This window comes from Cladophialophora psammophila, assembly GCF_000585535.1.
Source record: "Cladophialophora psammophila CBS 110553 chromosome Unknown aczJe-supercont1.1, whole genome shotgun sequence".
Taxonomy (NCBI): Eukaryota; Fungi; Ascomycota; class Eurotiomycetes; order Chaetothyriales; family Herpotrichiellaceae; genus Cladophialophora; species Cladophialophora psammophila.
Window position 1 is genome coordinate 654,260 of NW_006912922.1, and position 22,081 is coordinate 676,340.

Here is a 22,081-nt window from a genome sequence, read left to right on the forward strand (position 1 = left end):
TCAGCCTCACCAGTCGCAAGCTGAGCGGCAAACACCGCAAACACCGCGTCAGTGGCCAGCAAGCCGCCGAAGCCTGCGAAGCCTCCCAGCGGCGAGGTCGGTTAGTGCTCCTGATTTCTGAAACTCTGGCTGTTGCTCATCTTACTCAATTCCCATCCCCATTTTCATTTTCCCGTGTCTTCTGTCCTCCATCCGCTTTTCGCATTTTGCATTTTCACGTCCTTTGTTGCAAGCATGTACTCGTCTTCCAATTCGTTTCTGGGCGGCGGAAACACCGCCCGTCCTGGTCCTGCGCCTGGAGGCTTTGGACCGCAGCAATCTTTCGGCTCTTTCAATCAAGCTCCTCCGCAACAGCAATCGCCCTTTGCTCCGCAGCCCACCGGCTTCCCCGGTCAGTTACAAGCTCAACAGACGGGCTTTCCAGGCTATCAGCAGCAGCAGGGTTTCCAGGCTCCTGCGCAGCAACCTCAGTTTACGGGCTATCCTCCTCAGAATCAACCTCAGCAGCCCCAATTCCAGCAGCCTCCTCCGCAGGTGCCAGCTTTCCAGCAACAGCCATCCTTTCAAGCAGCTCCTCCTCCTCCGGCACAGCAACCGCCTGCCGCTGCCCCTCTTCGCCCTCAGCAGACTTCCGCGCAGATTGCAGCCTCCTTTGCCCAAGGCTCCACCAGCGCACCTGCGGCAAAGAGGAGGCAGAGCAAGAGCTCCAGCAGGATCCCGAACATTCGATTGTCTTTCATCACTGCTACAGATCAAGCGAAATTCGAGCAGCTGTTCAAGTCTGCCGCGGGAGATGGCCAAGCATTGAGTGGAGAGAAGGCCAAAGATCTGCTTCTTAGGTCTAAATTGCCGGGCAGCGCCTTATCGCAAATATGGATCCTTTCAGACACTACAAAGTCGGGGCAGCTCCTTTTCCCGGAGTTTGCTCTGGCGATGTATCTGTGCAACCTGAGGTTGACCGGAAAGGATCTGCCGAGCGTCCTTCCCGAGAAGATCAAGAACGAGGTGTCGAGTATGGTCGATATCATCTCCTTTGGTGTCCCAGACGCGAAGCCTCTACCGCCAACGCGGTCAAACGTACCGGACTTCGACGCTCCGCTCCGGCAGAATGCTGTTTCTCCGCCCGCTCCTCAGCAGCCGACCCCACAGCAGCCCTCAAACCAGCAGCTTTTGTCGCAGCTGACTTCTCAACCGACGGGGTTCTACAACCAGGCAACAGGGTTTCAGCCCGGGCCCCAGTCGCAGCCCACAGGCTTTCCTGGGCTATCACAGGGACTGGGGACGCAGCCCACTGGTTTTGTAAATCCCGCCCAGCCAACTGCTTTTGGCGGCGCTCGGCCTTCAATGCCTCTCATGCCCACGGGTGGCTTTGGTTCTAATGTCTCGCCGCAACAAACTGGTCTTCTACAAACCCAGCCGACTGGACTTCCAGGTCAATGGGGTTTTGTCAATACGCCTGCCGGAGGTCTACCCAACATTGAAGCTCTACAACAGCGTCTAATGCCCCAAGCTGGCCGCGAGGCCGGTGGGTACACTACGCAAGGGCTGTCCGGGAGCGCAAAGATTCCTTGGGCGGTCACCAAGGACGAGAAAAGAATTTATGATCAACTGTTTCGAGCTTGGGACGGCTTAGGCAGAGGTTTCATTGCCGGAGAAACGGCAATTGAGATCATGGGTCAGAGTGGTCTGGAGAGATCTGATTTGGAAGCCATTTGGACACTGTCTGATCCTAATAATAAGGGTCGGTTGAATATGGACGAGTTCGCCGTGGCAATGCACCTTATCTATCGGAAGTTGAACGGGTACCCAATCCCCGCCCGACTCCCCCCGGAACTCATTCCTCCCTCAACGAAGAATTTCAATAGCTCGATTGATACCGTCAAGTCTCTCCTGTCCCAAGATGCAGAGGCTAGAAAGTCATCAGGCGCATTCCTGCAGCCACAAAAGACCGGTGTGAGCTATCTTAAGGATCACTCGTTCCGCAGCAGCTCTTCATCACCCAACTTTGGTCGCAAAGATGCAACTGTCTTTCGGAATAATGACGATGACATTGGATATCGTTCGAGCGCAAGGCGCCGTATTGGACATGGGGGGAGGACCCCTTCTCCCGCACCATCATCCGATATGGGTGATAGCGTGTACGATGACCTGACTCCCGATCAAATTAGGAAGAAGATTCGGGAGAAGAAGATCTTGCTCGACGCTACTGATTTCCAGGACGAGCGACAAGCGGATGATGATGATGTCTTGGATCGAAGAGACAGACGAGAGGCTGAAGATCTTTTCCGGCAGATTCGGCGAATTCAGGACGATATCGACACACATCCCAATTCCGGATTCGCTGGCGGCGACACAGGCGCAGAGAAGAGAGCAATGAGAAGGGAGCTACAGCGATACCAAGATCGTCTGCCAGCGTTAGCGTCAGACGTAAGGAAGGTCGAGAAGAGCATCGCTGAAGCCAAGCTGCAATTTTTCCGCTTAAAGGACGCCAAAGCTCACCCAAACAGCGCTTCTAACATTGTTGGAACTGGTCCTGGTGGCACTGTGACCGAAGCCGACCGCATTAAGGCGCGAGCACGGGCCAGGATGCAAGCTCGAGCTGCTGAGCTTGCTGGTCGCCCTGCCCCCGCTGCCGATGACGAAGCAGGTGCGCAGAGGCGCTTAGAACAAGAGACTTCCAAGGTCAAGTCGGAACAAGAACGGCACGAGGCCATGACTAGAGACGTTGAAGAGAGCGTAAAGGACTTTGTTTCGAGTCTCGAAGATGGTTTACGAGACCAAGGGGAAAACGCAACACAAGAGCATGAACGCAGAAGGTGGGAGGAAGCTCTTGGCGTCGAGGATGAGATAAAGGAACTTATCTACGATCTGCAGCGGAGCAGCAGGACCGCGAAGATCCGCAAAGAAGAGTAAGACCCGTATAACTGTTGACAGAAAACATAAGACTGACGAACTTAGGCAATCACGGCCAGTCAGACAATCGTCGCACGACTACTCTCACGACGAAGCAAAGCCCACCAATGGCAACTTGCCTCCGCGACCAGCTCCAACTTCGACCCCTTCAACCTCTTCCGTGACGACAGCCCACACGCAGCAGGACCGCATTGCCACTGCCAAGGAGAAGGCCTTGAAACGTATCCAAGAGAGAATGGCGGCAGCTGGTATCAAGTCAGCTGGGGAGCCTAGTGAAACTTCCCAGCAGCGCCAGGAACGTGAGAAACAAGAGAGAGCCGAGCGACTTCGCAAAGCTGAAGCCGAAGATGCCAGACGTGAGCAAGAACGACAGCAGAGACTAGCCAATGAGGGCGTACCCCCTCCAAGCCCGAAAGCTGAAAAGAAGCCACCTCCACCACCAACTCGGAAACAAAGACAAGACAGCACAGATTTCTCCGCGAAGAAAGCAGCCGAGGCAGCAGCGCGTGCGAAGGCGGAAGAAGAAGCGGCGGCGCAGATTAGAGCGGAGCAGAAAGCAGAGGCGCGAGAACGCGAACGGCTGGAGTGAGCAATTGTTCTCCTTTTGGAATGACTTCCACTGACACCTGAGTAGGACCCAAGCCAAGGCGCAAGAAGACGAGCTGGAGAAGGAACGCGAGGCGGCCCAGGCTCGCTTGCGAGCGCTTGAAGAGCAAGTCAAAGCAGGTAAGGTGAAGAAACAGGAAGAAAAGGCTCGAAAGAAAGCAGCAGAGAAAGAGGCCAAGGAGAAAGAGGCCAAGCTTGCTGCACAAAGAGCCGAGCTTGAGGCTGCTCGAGAAAGAGAGCGGCAACTCCAGCTTCAACTTGAACATCTTGGAGATGAGTCGTCGTCAGACGACGAGGACGAGGGCCCGCAACAGATTACGCCCCAAGAGAGCACACCGGCAACCAGTCAAATGCTGACTGGCTCTATCGCCTCACCACCACCAAGTACTGCCCCTCCGGAACCCTCTGCAAGCAGTGGCCATGAGCCGACCCCCGTTTCCAGCCCACCCGCTGCCGAAGAGTCAAGGAATCCATATTTCCGAAAGCTTTCCCAAACACAACCGTCAGAGAATGGAAAGCCAGTCTTCTCTCCACCACCCATCCCCCAAGCTCAGACATTCTCACCTCCGCCAGCGCCTCATCCACCTGCGCCGCCTGCCGAGAGTCTGCCGTCAACTAATCCTTTCCACCGCATTGCTCAGCAAGAGGCTGCTAAACCATTAACGCCCAGCTTTGCTGGGGCTCAATCACGGCGCCGTCCCGAAGAGGACGAATGGTCTGCTGCGGGCTCAGACAGGGATGAAGACAGTGACGATGAAGTCGATCACCCGGGTGGAGGGTCTGCCAAGCATTTGGCTTCCATCTTGTTCGGTACCATGGCACCACCCAGGCCATTGTCCGCCATGGACAGTAAGCCCCAGACGCCCGTCCAAGAGCCGCCACCTCTTCCAGGTACATTTGACTCGAGTTCCGCTCCACCGCCTCCTCCGATTCCTGGGAGTGGTGCACCAACGGCACCGCCGCCTCCACCTCCGATGCCAGATGGTAGTGGTTTCAATCCACCACCACCACCACCGCCACCTCCTCCGTTTCCTAGCTCCGGTGCACCTGGAGGTCCGCCGCCGCCTCCGCCGATGCCTGCTCCAGCTCGCTCTGGAACTGGCGATATTGGTGCTTTGCTGGGTGAGATCCAGAAAGGTAAAGGGCTGCGAAAGACTGAAACAAAGGATAGGAGTGCCAGCGCCGTCGCTGGAAGGGTGCTGGATTAGATAACGGTAGAAAGAGGACAAGCGATTGAGGGAGAATTAGACGAGACTGGATGAGAGCATCAGACACATAACCTGCGCGCAATTGAATACTTCCGTCATTATGCTATCTATGTCCTAGGACACTGATTGAGCTGTCCTCGTACCGAGTAATTACAGGTCGTCAGACCTACATGGCACGAGGATGGCAGTGATGGCAGTCACGAGTGAGGTTTCGAGCCCGTCACATCACGTGATATAGAGGAAGTGGCTGCACTAGCCTGTTTTTGTACATGTCAACAAACGACTCCAATTGTTAGAACTCTCACAACAATCTTCGACAGACACCAGAACTACAGACCAAGCCATGGCGAGACGATCGCAAAATCCTTGAAACAATACAAAAAGAAACGACAAAACGTCTTGCTGTATGGAATGAGAGCAGCAAGCCTCCAGAGGCAGGATAAGAGCACAACAGCAGAATCGGAATATCAGGAAACGATGCCTCGGGTTACAAGAGGCGCCAGTGAGCGCCCTAGCCGGCAGGCTGTTGTTATGAACATGGCGCGCGAAAATAGCAAGTCATCGCCTGTGAAGTATGGCCACTCCGACTGCAGATTCACTCACAGCGCTGCAAAGTGATACGCAGGATTTTCCCGGTTCACGCAGATTTGGGTTCGCGTCGAATGCTAACCTACCGTGTTGTTTCAACAGAATACCGCTCAACGATGACAAAGGCGAAAAAGTTGCTCGACTGCACTCTCGACATGCCCTCCAAGAAATCCATATGAACGAAATCCGCGCTGCGGCAAGTCCTGTGCGGAAACTCCATCAGAGACGAAGGGAATCCAATTATAGCAACATGTCGGACTCCCCACGCACGCCTAGAAGTCAAGATCATGGAGCACAGGTACGAAGAAGAGGAGGCCCGAGCAACCAGCAGCGCAATAACAATGACCACCCTCGAAACAGCTTTGGCCGTGTCGCCGAAGACAGCGGGGTCACACCCATGAAACGTGTCCCTATCCTTGCCAATTTCGAAGAATGGATGAAGATGGCAACGGACAATAAAATCAACGCGGCCAATTCATGGAACTTTGCACTGATAGACTACTTTCACGACATGAGCCTATTAAAAGAAGGGGACGGTGTTAATTTTCAAAAGGCAAGTTGCACGCTAGATGGATGTGTCAAGATATATACGAGCAGAGTGGATAGCGTGGCAACGGAGACTGGCCGGCTGTTAAGTGGTCTTGCTGACGGCGGTGCGTCTGAGGGCAGCAAGAAGAGAAGCAAAGGCGATGGCAATGAAGAGGAGGATGAGGATGAAGAAGGCGAAGACGGCGAAGATGGTGAGGATGGAGAAGGCGGGGGAAAGAAGAAATCCAAGAAGAAAGCTATGCGAAGTCATGAAGCTACGCTCGCACCCGGCTTTGCCTCCTTCCAGGGCAAGAAACTGGAACTCGAGTTTGCGGTCGACCCGCTCTTTAAGAAGGCATCTGCAGATTTTGACGAGGGAGGAGCTAAGGGCTTGCTGCTGAATCATTTATCCATCGATTCTGACGGACGCATCGTGTTTGACAGCAGTGATGATGCGGGAGACGCTGCTTTGGGCGGTGAGAACGATACCAGCCAACAAGAAAAAGAAGATGATGTTGAATCTATAGGGAAGGGGCAGCACGCGCCAGATTCCGCCGCTCAAGACGAAGAGCCTGTTGCCGACGATCAAGACGGAGAAATCGATCTCGCTTCTCTAGCATCCAAGTTCTTCCCGGATATGAGCATACTGGACTCACAGGACATTTGCCCTTCTATGAAATCCTTCACATTGGGCGACCCATCTGGAGACCTGAACTTGCCCTTCCTTAAAGTCCCTGAAGACTGGAAAGAGCACAAAAGGTCCCAGACACCAGCGCCCCCTCCAGCAACAAATTTTGCCCTTAGCCTGGCCGACCAAACAGGGATATTCCTCGATGGAACCAATGCCATGGGTTTCGACGATGATGACGACGGCGATGGGCTGCTCGGTGGCTTCGACGTCGCAGATAACGTTGGTTTTGGTGAAGGAGGCGAGGCCTGGGCAAAAGATGCGGCCCTCGAAGCTCAGGCTAGAGTTGCGCGAGCAGAAGATGTGGACGATAATCTTTTGGGGGATGGAGCTGATGGATATGCGTTGCCTCTGCAGCACAAGTACCAAGAAGATGCGGAGCATGAGTCTATCATGGCCTATTTCGACAAAGCATTCAATTCACGCGCAAAAGGCAAGACAGCCTTTCTCACCCTGGAAAACTGGCGGATGCAGAAAATTCAAAAAGCACAACAACAAGAATCCAGCGGCACTAATGTGCCACCCACGAGACAGAAAAAAGAAAAGGAGCCGTACGAGATTGATTTTCTGGGCCCCATGTCGGACTCCTTGAAGGAGTTACTGGAACAACCACCCGTTTTAAATTCACAGATATCTCTCCCAAAAGCGCAGTGGCGGACCAAGGGCCGAAATCTGCTGGATAAAGATGACGAGGTCGTTGACCCAAGAAAATTAATGCGACTATGGACCAAACCCAAGTGTCGAGTGGGCAGGATCCGGAAGAGAGAAGGAGGAGTAGGTATGGGGATTATTGATGAGGGCTTTGGGGCCAGAAACCGCGTCGGAACTGCAAACTCCTCTGGCGAAGTGGCCAGTGATGAGCTGGACGATGAGGGCAGAAAGGGCGACTATGATGCCAACTTCTTTGCGGATGACGATCAAATGCTTCCCTTTGATGGGCCGTTACCCATCGACGATGACGACGACGACGATGGGATCGTTGATGGAGGCGGCGATGACGGCGGACAAGCGTTCATGGACGCGAGGGAGATGTTGTCGCCTCAACCAGAGTCACAGCATGACCAGCATCAAAATCTTCTGAACGGCGAAGCTAGAGCGGACATTGACCAAGCTGAATCTCAGCAGTCACAGCAAAACTTGGAAGCACAGCAAAGTCAATCGGACCTTCTTCCTGGCAGTTTCGGAAGCCAACTTGTAACACAAGCTGGAAGAAGAATCAGGCCCGAGTACGTGAATTACGCACGCACGGCGAAGAAGGTTGACGTGAGAAGGTTAAAGGAGAATTTGTGGAAAGGGATGGAGGGGCGGTTGCAGTTGATAAACGTGTTTGATCGACCCTCGACCGCAACGACTGCCGAGCAACAACTCCGTGAGGATGGAGATGGCGACGTCGATATGATGGACATCGATGATGACCATCCGCAGCAAGAAGAGGCTCAACCCAAAGTTGAAGAGCCTCCTACTCCCGCGCAGAACGATCCAAACTCACCACACGACACTGACGACGCCGGAACGTTGAATTTCACCGACCTCATCCAAGACCTTCGCTCCTTCTATCCTGAACCCCAGATGAAAGACATCAGCACATCATACTGTTTTATCTGCTTGTTACATCTGGCGAATGAAAAGGGGTTGGTGTTACAGGGTGAAAGGGACGGGGAGAACGCGATGCAGGAAATAAAGGTCACCAGGGACCCGACGGTTGGAGAGGGATACGAAGGAGAATAAAATACTTCGCCTGAGAACCTGGGACGGACGGATGGGTGTGATTTGTATATCATATCAAACTTTATGCTTATGCCTTGCTTGCTTTCGCTGGGGGATCTTTACTTTAGTCCTTTGCTCGAAGGCGCTGATGCTGCTGCTGCTGCTGCTGCTATTGCTGCTATTGCTGGCTGGGCTTTTGGATATCGGAATCGGAACCGAGATCGAATCACCATGCCATTGGACATGTGGACATACTGCAGGCATGCATGCATCGAGAATCAATCGTGGATATGAATGAGAAACATGATTCTTTCTTTTGACAGCTACACAACAGCCACAGTGACATCCCCCCTTCCCTTCCTCCCTCGCGGGCCTTACCTCATTCAAAGACAGCTTTTCAATTTTCAACAGCATGTGTTTGTTTCCATGGCTGGCTGGTACAGTTCACCTTTAATCCTGTATTTACTACCTAGATGTGTAGAACCGTACCGGTACGCGCCTTTTCTACCTTACTCTACTCTATTCTGCTCTCTGGGAAAGATGGCGTGTTGTGGAGTGGCATCCAGAGGATTCAGGCGTCCAACGTCCAGTGTAGGAAAAGTCGGACTATGCTCCTAGAAGCTGATACATACTCTGTCCTTGTAGGCTGATTAACACATACCGTATCAGTTGAACAAGGGAATTGAAACTGACGTGGCGCACAGAGTCTACAAATAGATGGATGGTTTTCTGGACCGATTTGGTTGTCTGTCTATCTGTCTGATCTCTCTCTATATGTATGTGTATATATATATATATTTATCCGGGTCTCATTTTCCGCTCCAGGATACGCTGCAGTTAATAGCGTACACATCTATGTACATGGAAAGCCTTCCCGAAACTAGGCAGCGGAAACTCCACAACTCCCACGTCCAGCCCAGGTAAGCCATCAAAATCCCTCTCTATGTCTCTCTCTCTATCCCATCGCTCTACGCAGAGGGGTCGGCGGAGGCTTCTTCTTGTTGGAGTGGGAGGAGAGTCCTCCGCTTTTCTTTCTCGACTTGTTTTTCTTTCTTCTGTTCCAGTTTCCGCCACCGAGTCTGCCGCCAACGCATGCCACATTGGGTTTCGATGTATAGAAACACCGTCGCTGCGGCCATCAGCAGGCCGACAAGGACGAAACACCAGCCGAGCCCCAAACCGGTCAGCATGTTGTCGACGACGGCGGCGCCAACGGCGCCGAGCATGCAGCGGACGAGGTTCGAGGCGGCGGACGCGGTCGAGACGCTGCCCGGGTAGATGTCCGAGAGGAGGGTGCTGATCGAGTTGGAGGCAACGACCAGACAGAAGCCCAGTACAAATTGCAGGACGAGCGGCACCGCGAGCGAGGCATGTCTCTCCAGCGCCCAGCCGTAGGGAACCAGGGCCGCGACCTGTAAGACCTGGAAGGGGAAGACGGCCTGCAGGCGAGCGCGCTCGATAGGGAAATTATGCAGATCGTCGCCGCGCTTCCGATCCACCGTGACGCCCAGCTTGCGGGCCATGCGCTGGTAGTTCCAGTCCAGAAGACGGCCGTTGCAGAACGCGCCGATTGCCGCGGCGATGCCCAGTGGTCTTTTCAACGTCTCATCAGTCAGGTTCAAACGCACATTTCAGTACGGATGGGGTTGGTGAGAAAAGAAAGGAAGAGGGAAGGAGGAAAGGCCCCCGACTTACAAGAAACACAATCCCACCTGGAGCTCGTTGAGGCCGTACAGCCTGGGAAACACGGTCGGCGTGCTCGTCATCAGAACTAGGTTACTGAACATCATTATCCCGGTGTACAGGATGAGACAGAATGCGTCCGGGTTGGTGAGAATGACAAAGGACTCGAGCGGATTGGGGAAACGGATTCTCGTGTTGCGTTGCTGTTCCACAAGAGCCTGGCGCGCGCGTTCATAGTCGTCCCTCTCTTGGGCACTCATTCTCTTCAGCCGGCGGCGACCGGCTAAATACTGCACGACCGACTGGCGCCACCATTGATGTGGCACGATGCTCCCGTCATCCACGATCTTGCGATGCGTTTCGGGCATGAAGATGATGTACGTCACTAGGAACCCGCCGCTGATGATTGTAAGGAACCAGAAGACCGCTCTCCATCCGAGAAACTGCGTCAGGAGACCACCAATGGTCGGTCCGAGGGCTGGCGCCGTCAAGACGCCCGCCGCCATAGGGCCGAAGTACTTCCCTCGCTCTCCAGTAGTGGCGATATCAGCAATCACTCCGTATCCGAAGGAAATTGTGCCACTGCTCCCTGCGCTCTGCAGACACCGCAGGACGAGTAGGGCGGCATAACTGTCCTGCAGCGCCAGACCAATGTTTGCAGCCGTGTAGATGGTGAAGGCGAGAATATAGCCCAGTCGTCGACCGCTGGCGTCGGAGAAGGTGCCCATGAAGCTCGGCGCCAGGCCCTGGAAAATCATGTACGTGGTGATGGAGACGTTGATCAGTCCTGAGGAGAGATGATACGTCTTTGTCAGGATGGGGAGAACTGGATAGTAGATCTGGCCGGACAAAGGCGAGAAGAAGGATGCCATGGCGGTCATGGTGACAATGAACCATTTTCCATTGTTGGAAAAGGCCGTGTACGGCTTCTTGCTTGTGGTGCTCGACGTTGTCGTCAGAGCCGAGTTTTGGGCCTCGATGTCTCTTTTCGTCGACTCTGAGGATGGAAGACTAGCCATGTCTTGCCCGGAGATGTTTATGCTGTCGTCAGCATCATCGGTATTGGAAGGGACACTTGTTTCCGTCTCGTTGTGTGTATCTTGAAGGGAGACGCCATCTTTCTTGGAAGCCATACTGTCTTTATCAAAGCGTATCGGGCAGTCTTTACAAAGTGTTGATATCTGGTGTGCTTGCCATATGACAGTCGAACCCAGGCGAATGTGTCGCTAGTTGGATATCGAAGAGCCTCCTCTGGGTTCCTTCAACATGGTCTTTAGGGCTGAGGGGGCACGGAGAAACGAACCATGATCACCCTGAGTACAATCGAAGACATATAAGTATCAGTATCTCCCCTGAGCAGATGTCGGGATTAGCTGGAATTAAAAGTGGGCGGTAATTAGAGACGTCGAACAGTTGCTGGATGAAGTGTGGTAGTGTTTGCGTGGCTTGTTGCGTGACCCAATGTCCAGCTCTCCCATGACGCCGGTCCCGGGAACGGCCGTGCGAGACCGGGCCGGAACAGGGCATCTCATTCCGTTTGCGGACGGATAAACACCGCAATAACAAGAGCGCCAAATTGGCATTCACTCGATGCGAATATGATGCTCGCAATTCCGACATCCGGATGATGCTTTCGTGATCTGCGCGTCCTCTTCTTCGTCACGAGATTTGAGTCCGTTGTGGCAAACAGCTCAGCTTTACGATCCTCAGCCATGGCCGGCCATCCGATCATGAAATCGGTCCTGTCGCTGATCGAGAACGACAACTCGAACATCCTTCATTTGGCGTTTGGATCCCAGAAGATGAAGCCGGGCGACAAGATACCCAAGGGAGGTAAGTTGGCGAGAAATCCGGTGCCATTTGTGGTGTCTTTCGCTGACCAGGTTGACTCTTTCTTAGAAGCTCAAGGGCTCCCGACACTGGGTTGGAATGCGCCCTCGAAACAGAAGTTCCTTGTCATCAGCCTCGACCTCGACGCGCCCTTTCCTTCGTTTGCACCCTTGAGTCCCGCCCTGCACTGGCTACAGGCCGGCCTTGCAGCCCAAGGAGCAGGCGATGACCTGACCTCCCCGGATCCCGCCATCGCCTTTTGGGCTGGCCCCGGTCCTCCGCCGATCAGCAGCCCACATCGATATATCTTCTTGCTCTATGAGCAGCCGGCCGACTTTGACCCAAGAATGTTTACCAAAACGCGTGGATTTGGCATCAGGGACCGCATGAGATGGGATCTTTCACGATTCGAGAAGCAGGCGAAGCTACGCCCAGCAGTCGCAGCCACGTATTTCTTTAGCAATTAGACACCCTCAGCTTCTTGCGGTCGGCACTTGGAAACGGGATTTCCCGAGAACGCATACAACAATACGAGAGTGTTTGGGTCTGGCTCGAAAGAAGGTTGCCGAGGGGAATTCAAGGTTATTGTTAGCCTCAGCTTGAACAACAACAGTTGACGGCCAACTCAGCAAGTCGGGTCATTCGCCGATCGTTAAGGCAGAGAAAAATAGTGGCCACAATCCCTCCGACCGTCCTGAGGCTTACAACCCGAATGCCCTGCCTACGAAGATACGTGCCGAGAGGCGAGAGCATGCGACGAGCCACTACATAATCCTTCTTCGGCCTTCCTGATCGTGTTCCTGAAGAAATGCAGGCTGCAAGGCAAATTCTCATCGACGCGAAACGCCAGTGTGACACAGACGTATGTTTCTAATCAATAAAGGTATATGAATCGAACACATTCCCCTTCCTCTCTCTTTAGAATCTCTTCTTGCAAATCCCCTTGTTGCTGCGTTGTTCAGCTCTCACCGGAGACGCTAGCCCCTCCTCTGGTCACTACAGACGCTGCCATGAATGCGCTTCGGAAAACTGCATTAACAGACGTCTTCCAGGCGCAGTGCTTGGGCAAACGTCCCTCGCAATACAATGTTATCAATATTACGGGGCAGCACAGGATCAGAGCCATAAGTCGTCCATTGCTCTGCCTCACTAGCGTCTATTGAGCGACGGACTCAGGGAGCTCTTCCTGCCAGGCTCGGCTTCAGACCCTCCGCTGACTCTAGTCGAGATTAGTTACCTCCTCCCGGCTTCAGCTAGACATTCTGCGCCGGTTAAGCAGGCTTCCTCAAATTGCTCGAAATCTTCCAATTGAGCTCTCCAGTCTCAATCTGATTTCCAACGACACGACGGCTTTCAATTGCCTGGGAGGGGGGGATCCCAACGTCACCTCGCCTGGTCTGAGCCACATCTGGGCGGCCTGATGAGGCAGCATTGATTGGAAAAACGTGATTAGAGCTATGCTTGATGAAATGAAATGGAAAAACAATGCGACATCCTAGGGCCAACGCAACTCGGAACCCATGGCGCCATTGCGGTGTCCACCACTGAAATCTTTCTATTCTATATGTGTCGAGATCTATCACTGGTGTCTATATATCTCTCGCCTTTCGACCCCATCCTTGAGTGTATCTACCCTTGGCGCGCACCAGCCTTCTTGCTTCGGCAGACCCCTTCTATATCATCTGCGAGAAAGTGTTGTGCGCCTCTATCTGGTGGCGTGGATCCACACTGCCTCTCCATAATTTCCCGAGCCGACCTTCCCAATTTCGCCAGCGATAACAGATGGCTGATAGCGGGGTGTGGCGGATGATCAGACCGGACGTGAAGGAATGAGCGCGATGAGGAGCTAGCCGAGCTCGATAAGGGGAGTTATGATTGCACCAGCCATGGGTATGTTATAACTTTTCCTGTCTCTTTGCCAGAACCCACATCCCTTCGGCCTCAGTCATGACCTTGCCGTCCTTGTCTACTATTTGACCCCGCGACAGCCATTTGCGACCTTCTCTTCCCACGAGCCAACACCTGACGAGCACATCGCCCGGGGTCGGTACGGGAGCGCGGTAAGTGACATTCAGACTGACGGTAAAAAGAGAATCCCGAGGGCCCGAGATGTGCTGGTGGTGCAGCATCACACAAAGCCCCATCATTTCATCGAGAATGGCGCAGGCCATGCCGCCGTGGATAACTGAGGGATGACCATCTAGCCCGGGGCGACCGAGCTGCAAGAGCATGATGCAGTCAGGGTTCGCGGGCACCTGAGTGACTTCATTGTGGGTTGTTCTCAGTTTTAATTGTCCTTTGGGTGTTTCTGGACACTTGGGGAAGTCCTTCAACTGCAGCGTGACGAGATGAGGGATGGTTGAGGGCGAGCTGACGGTGCGAGAGAAAAAGTAGTCTTCGCCGGAGTCCTTGAGGACGCGCGAAAAGGTAGGAATGGCTTTGTAGAGAGGATTGGACAGGTGTTTGTTGGTCCATTCAACGGATGCGAAGTGTCGCCGGGCATCTTCGGGGACGCGGTGGGTGGTGATGAACTTGGACATGAAGTCCATCTCTTCGGTTTGGGGAGCCATGACGACCGCGGGGTGTGCTACCTGTACCTGTCACACATTATCCCAATCGACAGAGCAGAGGCAGGAAGGCGGCAGAGTGCAGGATGCAGTTGTAGCAGTATACCTTTTTTGGGTCTCTTTTTGTCTTCTCCAAGTCCATGGATACGGAACATGGGGTCCGAGCTCGTGCCTCGGTTTGGTCGGTTACAGTAGCCATTGCGCTGGGCCAGTGAGGCTTCGATGACCAGAGAGATACGGGCAACTGCGTCTTGAGTCGTGAATGGTGGGATGTTGGGCGGGCGGATCTCCCTACTCGAGGTGTCCGACGCCTAGAACTGTTTGGGTGTGGGCGCCACTAAGGGGCTGCTTGGGGGTTTCCGTGGGTTCCCAAGCCTGCTGCAAGATTGTCCGCAGTGGAGGCGGGTGCCAGGGTTGGGTGAGGGCAGGTAAGGGTAGGTGAGGGTCGCCGGGCATGCGCTGCCCTGGTGATTGGCGCGGGCCTTAATGTGTTTTAGAATTGCAGCAGAGTGACGAATGGGCTGGCCCGAGCATGCGAGCCCCCAGTCACCCACCAGTCGCTTTGGGGTTAATAGGTTCCTGATGGTGCCGTGCAGGCAGCCCCAAGTGCCCCTAGCTGCCAGCTAGGCCTCAATCCAGCCAAGTGGGTGACAAGATAGCGGCATGGTCATGGACATGATACCGGCCCTTTTTGGAGCTAAGCAACAGGACTGGGTACCCAGTAGCAGGTCAATGTCCATGACCGCGCAATGGAATAAAAAAAGCCACCGCACCCTCTCCCAGCCTCTATCTCAGTCGCCCTTCAGTCCCATAGCAACGGGAAAGCATCCTCAAGCTCAAGAGATTCCTCGTTGTTGTTACCAGCCTCGCAAACTCATAAAGGTGAGCTCTTACCCCAGGAATCCAGGTACCGGATCCTTCTTTCCGCCGTCTGCTATGCACAGCAGTGTGTGAATCCTGCCGTCCGCCTCCTCCTTCCCTCGCGAGTCACAGCCCACAGCTTCTCACTCTACTCTCACAGCTCTCTCTCCCCGTCTCTTTTCCCGCATACTCTACTCCATCCATCCTTCAGTCCACCTCTACCAACGTAGTACTTTGAGCATCGATTGACTCTGCATTTGACAGAAGAGTCCAACCTTCACCATGCAGTACCAAATCCTCCTTGTAGCGTCTCTGGCTGCTCTCGGCCATGCGCAGACCATTGTCACCTCGAGTGCGTCCTCGGTCGCAGCCTCAACCACCGAGTCGCAGGTCATGCCTCCCGTCGCCACTGCGGCCTTCAACCCTGCTGGCATTGATTCTACGACTGCCTGTAAGAGGGGAAAAGCCCCAGTCTGAGTGTCCTGGGCCCACATACTGATTGAGAGTACAGTTAACTGGTGCCATGCCCAGCTGAACACTTGCCCCCAGATTTGTGGTGGTGCTGCTTCGCAAAACCAGTGTGATCAGGTATGGCAAAATCTGGTCTTCTCACGACGATGGACAGCTAATATCTCCTTCAGAACAGCTTCACTTACACCTGCGTTTGCGCCAACGGCACCGTACCTGATTGCACTGCCTTCATCGAGACTCTTCCGTTCTACATCTGTCAAGAAACCTACATCCAGTGCGTCGACAACCACCCCAATGATGCCCAAGGACAGGCAACGTGCAGCGCGAATGAGCAATGTGGGACCCGTAATGCGACTGCCGAAGCCATTGCCCAGACGTCTGCTGCCTCTGCTCCTTCGGCATCCTCCACCTCTGCTCCTGCGTCGTCGCAATCCGCTTCCGCTGCCGGGTCTGGCACCAGCTCTGCTTCCGCCACCGGATCCAGTGCCTCTGCTACCGGTGGTGCTGCGATTGCCCTCCCTCAGCAGGTGGCCACTGGTGCCTTTGCCGCTGTTCTAATCGCCGTCTTCAAGCTATTGGTCTAGGCCTAGACTGGCGTCTACTTGCAATTTCGAGCTACGAACATCAGGTGCCTTCGATTCGTCCCAATGCTTTAATACTTGGACAGAGAAGTTTTTGTCTCAGGGCACTGGAAAACGGGAAAAGCGTTATGGTTAAGACGAAAAGAAATATCGGCGACAGTTTCAGGTTCATGGATGATGGAGGCATGACTTGGTTTGGAATCATAGTCAGAACGGTCAACGGAGTGGAATGACGATATCCTGAGTGAGCAATGACGATTTATGTTTTTGAGCGTGTCGGCTTGTGGCCAACAGCACTTTCAATCCTTTATTTAGCGAGCGCGTTTGTCGGCTTCAGCTTTTGGGGCTTGGGGCGGAGATAATATACTATCGTACAGAAATCAAAAAGCAGATAAGGGTGCTTTTAATTAATGCCGACGACGGGTGAGACGTTAAAGAGAGCTGTTCCTGTTTCCCCTTCCCAGATCTTCATTAACGATCCTCGTATTGCTCGTCATTGTTCCCACTTTTCTCAGATGCGAGCCTTGCGGAGCCTTGCGGAGACAATTCCAGCAGCCGCCGAGATAAACATGTGGCTTGTACATGTATGTAGCTGTGGCGGAAGCTCGAACTTCGGTATGCTTTCCGTATGCTTCGCCCAGCTTTTCCCCTCACAGTGTCTCATGTTTGCGAGGCTGTGGTCGCTGATCCGTTAGACCGTGCTTGCTGATGCTTGATTCCGCCCGCACAGGATGGAGATGGCACCACTACTTGTGTATGATTTCCCATATGGCTTCCTTCCCCGCAAATATCAATGAAGCGGGAGTATATACATTCCGCCTACCTCTGCTTATGTACTGACCATCTCGTTTTCCCTTTTCATCATTGCCAGGTTGAGTATAAACCCACCGAGCAGCGCTTCAAACTTCGTTCTCGTAGCCCCGGCGCAGCTTCAAACTGAAACCAAAACGATCAACAGATCAAGCACGATGCGCGCCCTCCGCTACCACGGCGTCAAAGACCTCCGCGTCGACAACGACATCCCCGAACCAGAATGCGGAGAGAACCAGATCAAGGTCAAGCGTGAGTTGAGTCTGAAGCCCGGGGGGCAGGTCATCGGCTGTCATGAATGAGGCATCCTTTTGTCGTTGTGAGTGAGCTTTGGACGGCCGAGCTGACAAGTTGAGATGGAACGCATTAGCTGCCTTTTGTGGGATTTGCGGGACAGATTGTAGGTTTCGTGACCTTTCTTCTATGCGTCCCATGTTCGTGATCTCGAGAACACTTCTACTCAGGCGTCGCAAACAACCATGTCTCGGAGAACCATGAACTACTTAGGCTGACCTTTTCTACAGTACACGAATATTCGTCGCCGACATTCATCCCACAACCCGGCTCCCCTCACCCAATCACAAAGGAGTCGATGCCAATCCCCATCGGCCACGAATTCTCGGGGCAAATCGTGGAGATTGGGCGCCTCGCCGCCTCCCATCCCAATTTCCAAGGTCAAACCCTCAAGGTGGGGGACAAGGTCGCTGTGCAACCCACCCTCGCCTGCTTCCACTGCGGGCCGTGCAACGACGGCTACATCAACTGCTGCGACTCCGCGGGATTTGTGGGGTTGAGCGGCGGTGGCGGTGGAATGAGTGATTATGTCTGTGTCGACGCACAGTTTGTGTTCAAGCTGCCGGACCATGTAGGCTTGGACGTGGGTGCATTGGTGGAGCCGTTGGCCGTGGCCTGGCATGCAGTGGACCAGGTAGGTTCTTGAGGACACCATTGAACGGGAAAGAGTTACGAGGGGGTTTGTGACGTTGTGGATATTTCTACGCTGATGCAAGACTTTTAGTACCCGCTGAAGAAAGGTGACAGTGCCCTCGTAATGGGTGCCGGTCCCATCGGACTTGGGGTGATCCAATGCCTGAAGGCTCGCGGTGCCGGTACCATCATTGTCGCCGAGGTCGCAAAGGAGCGCCAGAACTTCGCCAAGGCGTTTGGTGCTACACATCTGATCGACCCTAGGACCGAGGACGTGGTGAAGAGAAGTAAAGAGATCACTGGGGGCCAGGGACCGCATGTTGCACTGGACGCGGCGGGAGTTCCGGCCAGTTTGAGAGACGCGGCGTTGGCGGTGAGGGCACGGGGGACGATTGTGAACTTGGCCATCTGGGAGAAAGAGGTATGTTATCGCCCTCCTTTTGGCATTGGAAACAATAGTTAGTGGCAGATTGAGAGTGGTGGAGAGGGAGAGGAACGAGGCACGAGTTGGCACCGCTGACGGCTCATTAACAGGTACCATTCCAACCGAACACTCTTGTATTCGGGGAGAAGAAATACTTTGCAAGTAAGTCCTGTCAACTCTCTTTCCGTGCTGCTGCTTCTCCCGCCATGAAGAAGAATGAGCGCCTTTTCACGCCCTCTCAACGAGACATCCACGTCAGGTATGTGCTGACATTCTCGCTCTCCCGAAGTCCTTGGCTACCTCCAATCCGACTTCGCGGGCGTCATCAAGGCCCTCGACGACCACTCCCTGGAACCCGAGAGGATGATCACGGGCAAGATCAAGATCGACCGGGTGGCGCAGGACGGGTTCAGGCCGTTGATCGAGGAGAAGGACAAGCACGTCAAGATCTTGGTCGATTGTAGAGCGTAGAATGCCACCAGAGGCACAGAAGAATGTCGTGAAACAGAAGGACACACGTGGGTATAGCAATGTGCCTTGCTGTAGGTGCTGGATCTCTGTGGTGCAAAGAGGCGTCATATACTAGTAAATTGCGATGAAAGCCCTGTCCATTATCCGGATCAAGAAGCTTTTTGGGGGGATATAAAAAAAAAAAGAATTACGCATTCTGGCCAACTTCCCTGGTTCTGCCTCTTGATCTCTTTTGGTACCTAGTGGTGGTCGAGACCATCATCCCCTGGACTGCTCCAGCCTCGCCCAGTATGCACCATAATCCATAATCGGACCCCAAGTTCTACAAGCCACCCCGCCAAGGAACACGGCTGGTCAAGCAAGAACATTTGAACAAGCTACGCCGTATTCCGTATGTACCCCGGGATGTTCAAGCTCGACAGAAAGCAAGTCGGAGTGGTGTCCTCCACGTGGTGTTCTCCTACTATGTACTACGTCGTAACTTCATGCAGCACGCCTTACCTCAAGGGCGACTCGTTTGTCGTTCACGGACCCCGAAATAAGTGACTATTTAGTCAGCTTGAATTAGCCTGGTTTTGTCGTCTTTGACATCCAAGACACTTACCGCTTCTCAAGTGCCTTTTATAACTGTATAATCGGAAAGAAGCGTTCTTGTTGATGATACAAACCCAGAATCCCAGTGTCTGTGTCTAGCGGTTTCTCGTATTTCTGGCTGTGTGCGGGCCTCGACTAGGACGAGGAATACCAGAAGCGGAGCGCAGGACCCAAGTCTTCGAAACCAGCCATGGCAGAAGTAGTCGGCCTGATTAGCAGCATCGTCGACAGCGCCGGTGCGGGCATCAAGCTGTCAATAACCTTGGACATGTTCTCCGAGACAGTGGCCACCGCCCCCGACCAGGTCAAAAACATCGCCCGGGACGTGTCGCTAACGGCCTCTGTCCTCGAGGAACTCGGAACCTATCTCAAACAAGATGATCAGGCCAGGTTGTACTCTGTCTCGGCCGTCAAGATGGCCACAGGCGTCGTGGCGGAATGCGAGGGCGTGTTCAAGGATATTGACGCCGTTGTCGCGGGAGCCGTGGAGAGTACATCGAAGAAAGGGCTGAAGAAGGAAGGAGGCAAGCTGGCTTTGTCTGCCACGGATAGCCTCAAGTGGCCGTTCCTCCAGCCCAAGATGGAGGTTCTGCAAGGGAATCTGGAGAGGCTCAAGAGCACGCTCGTGCTGATGTTGAATGTCTTGACGTATGCGAGAGATTTGAGAGTTGAGTAGGTCTGCGGACTTCGAAAATTTGCGTGAATCTTAGGTCTCACTTGCATCTAGAAAGAAGACGTCGTCCGAAGACGACAATGGCTATCAGAGGACACTGCTCGAAAACCTGCTCCGAGCAAACGAAGAAGCTACAAGGAAGTATCAGCATCTTCTCAAGACCATCGGGCCCCAGGATGAGACTGTCATCCTCGAGCAAACGCAATCCCCGGATTCAGGAGCAAGTGCGCCGGAGGCACCCTCTGCCGACAGCCCGTTCACTGGGCTGTCCAAGAGCACGGTTTCAAACCAAGATGTCACCGTTGCAAGCCCTCAACACATATCCCTTCCGCACCCCGAATTTGAGTCGAACATCAGAGGGTGCCTCGAGCACATCGAAAGGGCATTGCTTCAATTCGAGCAGTCAAGTTCTGTGGCTAGTCACAGCCGGCGGGTGGGAATGCATATCGAATTGGAGAAAGAATTCGGCGATTCTCGATACGCTCCAGGGAGGCCAAATCCGTGGGCAGTCCTGTCCATTGTTCGCAAAGAACAGCAGGGTTGGCCTGAGCAGAACTATACTCCATTTCACCTCGAGTCAAACGCCAGTGATGATCTAGACATGTACGCCAGTGTTGCAGCCGGCGCGCTCGAGAGCATTAATATCGAGGACGAGGGCTCGACTGCCGTCCACAGAGTCCAGAATCAACGTAGAGCTCAGGCTCAAGTAATCGACCCCGTCGCAGTGGCAGTGATGCGCGAGAGAGCCTCCCAGCGCGCGGTGACATTTGGCGCTTCGGAGAGCAAGACAGAGCCTTTGGACGCTTCGGCACCGGGATCTAGGAACAGGTCTACTAGAAAGCCGTGGTATTCATCTGTCTGGGAATCTCTGCCCTCTCCAACAGCAGCGATAGATTCCATTCAACAGTGAGTCTTCACCATGTTCCACCGGTGTGAGTGTTAAGCTGACGCAGTCTCCCAGGACGGTAAAGAACTCCGGTCTATTCTTCGGTGTGGAGGAGGAGTCTGAAAATCCAGATACCGTGCTTGAATTCAACAAGGAGAGAGCCGGTGATGCTGGTGTGTTACAACGATTCGACTCAACTGGCCCTACACTTACAAGATCCCCGACCTTCGATGACATCTTGAATCCTCTTTCCTTTGTCAAAGGTCGACTCGCACCTTCATTGCCAGCCACGAGCACGGCTCAAGTCCCGGACCTGGAAGGCGCAGGAAGATCGTGTACAACAGCTCCTCTACCCGAGGCGGCCGTGGAAGTGGAATCAACGCAACAGGAGGCCACGAACCTTCTTTCAACGGAAGATGCTGACAAAGACACACAAGCCCCTGCTACAATGGGGGAGGGTTCAGCAGCGGCTCCTGTGTCGACGAACAGAACAGAAAGTCCACCCACCGAGGCGGGACCAGACGGATCTTTAAAAGACGAAGTAGAGTCTTCTGTCGAGGATAGAACGGGCAAGGAGGAGGGGGCTGCAGAAGGGGAACCCGATGCAATCGATCGGTTGCTGAAAGAATGGACAACGCTGTATACCGAGAAATGACCGATATCTCTTCTGTAGCACATATGGGATCTGGATTTGTGGAATCTATCTTGTTCAGGGACTGACGAAGGGCGGACTGAAGAATGAAAGTGGTGGATGGAAGTGGTGGCGGTGGAGCGGAGCGGACTTGGCGTGTAAAAGCGGCATCTGACTTGTGATTGGCGGGCTCGGCGTCGACCTGTAAACAATCCAACAAGCCCGCGATGCAAGTGGTTCCAGCGCTGGACACCAGCTTCAACCACAGCTCGACGCCAATTCCCACGCCTCCCCCCTCTGCGAATGCGCCGCGATCTGACCACTCTTTAGCAGAGATATCGTTATAATGAAGTTTCACACCTTTTAACACACAGGCCAACTCCGTGCGTGCGCATGCGACCGATTCCACTCACAAACGCGGGATCCTGCTCTCC

At 53.8% G+C, this 22,081-nt stretch overlaps 8 protein-coding genes across 8 annotated transcripts; 6 read left to right on the forward strand and 2 right to left on the reverse strand.

The window, feature by feature from the left end:
• Positions 1-234: 234 nt before the first annotated feature.
• A1O5_00231 (uncharacterized protein) lies at positions 235-4,727 on the forward strand (the record flags this gene model as incomplete). Its single annotated transcript, XM_007740851.1, has 3 exons — positions 235-2,909; positions 2,959-3,498; positions 3,548-4,727. 3 exons carry the CDS (start codon positions 235-237, stop codon positions 4,725-4,727), a joined length of 4,395 nt encoding a protein of 1,464 aa, XP_007739041.1.
• A 574-nt stretch (positions 4,728-5,301) lies between these two features.
• Positions 5,302-8,259, forward strand: A1O5_00232 (uncharacterized protein; the record flags this gene model as incomplete). The annotated part of the gene is made up of 1 exon (XM_007740852.1): positions 5,302-8,259. The coding sequence occupies one exon, from the start codon at positions 5,302-5,304 to the stop codon at positions 8,257-8,259; it is 2,958 nt and encodes a 985-aa protein (XP_007739042.1).
• Positions 8,260-9,206: 947 nt separating this feature from the next.
• A1O5_00233 (uncharacterized protein) lies at positions 9,207-11,054 on the reverse strand (the record flags this gene model as incomplete). Its single annotated transcript, XM_007740853.1, has 2 exons — positions 9,207-9,831; positions 9,934-11,054. 2 exons carry the CDS (start codon positions 11,052-11,054, stop codon positions 9,207-9,209), a joined length of 1,746 nt encoding a protein of 581 aa, XP_007739043.1.
• Positions 11,055-11,633: 579 nt separating this feature from the next.
• Positions 11,634-12,218, forward strand: A1O5_00234 (uncharacterized protein; the record flags this gene model as incomplete). Its single annotated transcript, XM_007740854.1, has 2 exons — positions 11,634-11,754; positions 11,821-12,218. The coding sequence occupies 2 exons, from the start codon at positions 11,634-11,636 to the stop codon at positions 12,216-12,218; spliced, it is 519 nt and encodes a 172-aa protein (XP_007739044.1).
• A 1,428-nt stretch (positions 12,219-13,646) lies between these two features.
• Positions 13,647-14,321, reverse strand: A1O5_00235 (uncharacterized protein; the record flags this gene model as incomplete). Its single annotated transcript, XM_007740855.1, has 1 exon — positions 13,647-14,321. One exon carries the CDS (start codon positions 14,319-14,321, stop codon positions 13,647-13,649), a length of 675 nt encoding a protein of 224 aa, XP_007739045.1.
• A 1,140-nt stretch (positions 14,322-15,461) lies between these two features.
• Positions 15,462-16,234, forward strand: A1O5_00236 (uncharacterized protein; the record flags this gene model as incomplete). Its single annotated transcript, XM_007740856.1, has 3 exons — positions 15,462-15,630; positions 15,691-15,767; positions 15,821-16,234. The coding sequence occupies 3 exons, from the start codon at positions 15,462-15,464 to the stop codon at positions 16,232-16,234; spliced, it is 660 nt and encodes a 219-aa protein (XP_007739046.1).
• A 965-nt stretch (positions 16,235-17,199) lies between these two features.
• Positions 17,200-18,863, forward strand: A1O5_00237 (uncharacterized protein; the record flags this gene model as incomplete). Its single annotated transcript, XM_007740857.1, has 5 exons — positions 17,200-17,293; positions 17,566-17,969; positions 18,060-18,389; positions 18,503-18,554; positions 18,682-18,863. 5 exons carry the CDS (start codon positions 17,200-17,202, stop codon positions 18,861-18,863), a joined length of 1,062 nt encoding a protein of 353 aa, XP_007739047.1.
• Positions 18,864-19,647: 784 nt separating this feature from the next.
• A1O5_00238 (uncharacterized protein) lies at positions 19,648-21,671 on the forward strand (the record flags this gene model as incomplete). The annotated part of the gene is made up of 3 exons (XM_007740858.1): positions 19,648-20,129; positions 20,185-21,036; positions 21,092-21,671. 3 exons carry the CDS (start codon positions 19,648-19,650, stop codon positions 21,669-21,671), a joined length of 1,914 nt encoding a protein of 637 aa, XP_007739048.1.
• Between the last annotated feature and the right edge of the window lie 410 nt (positions 21,672-22,081).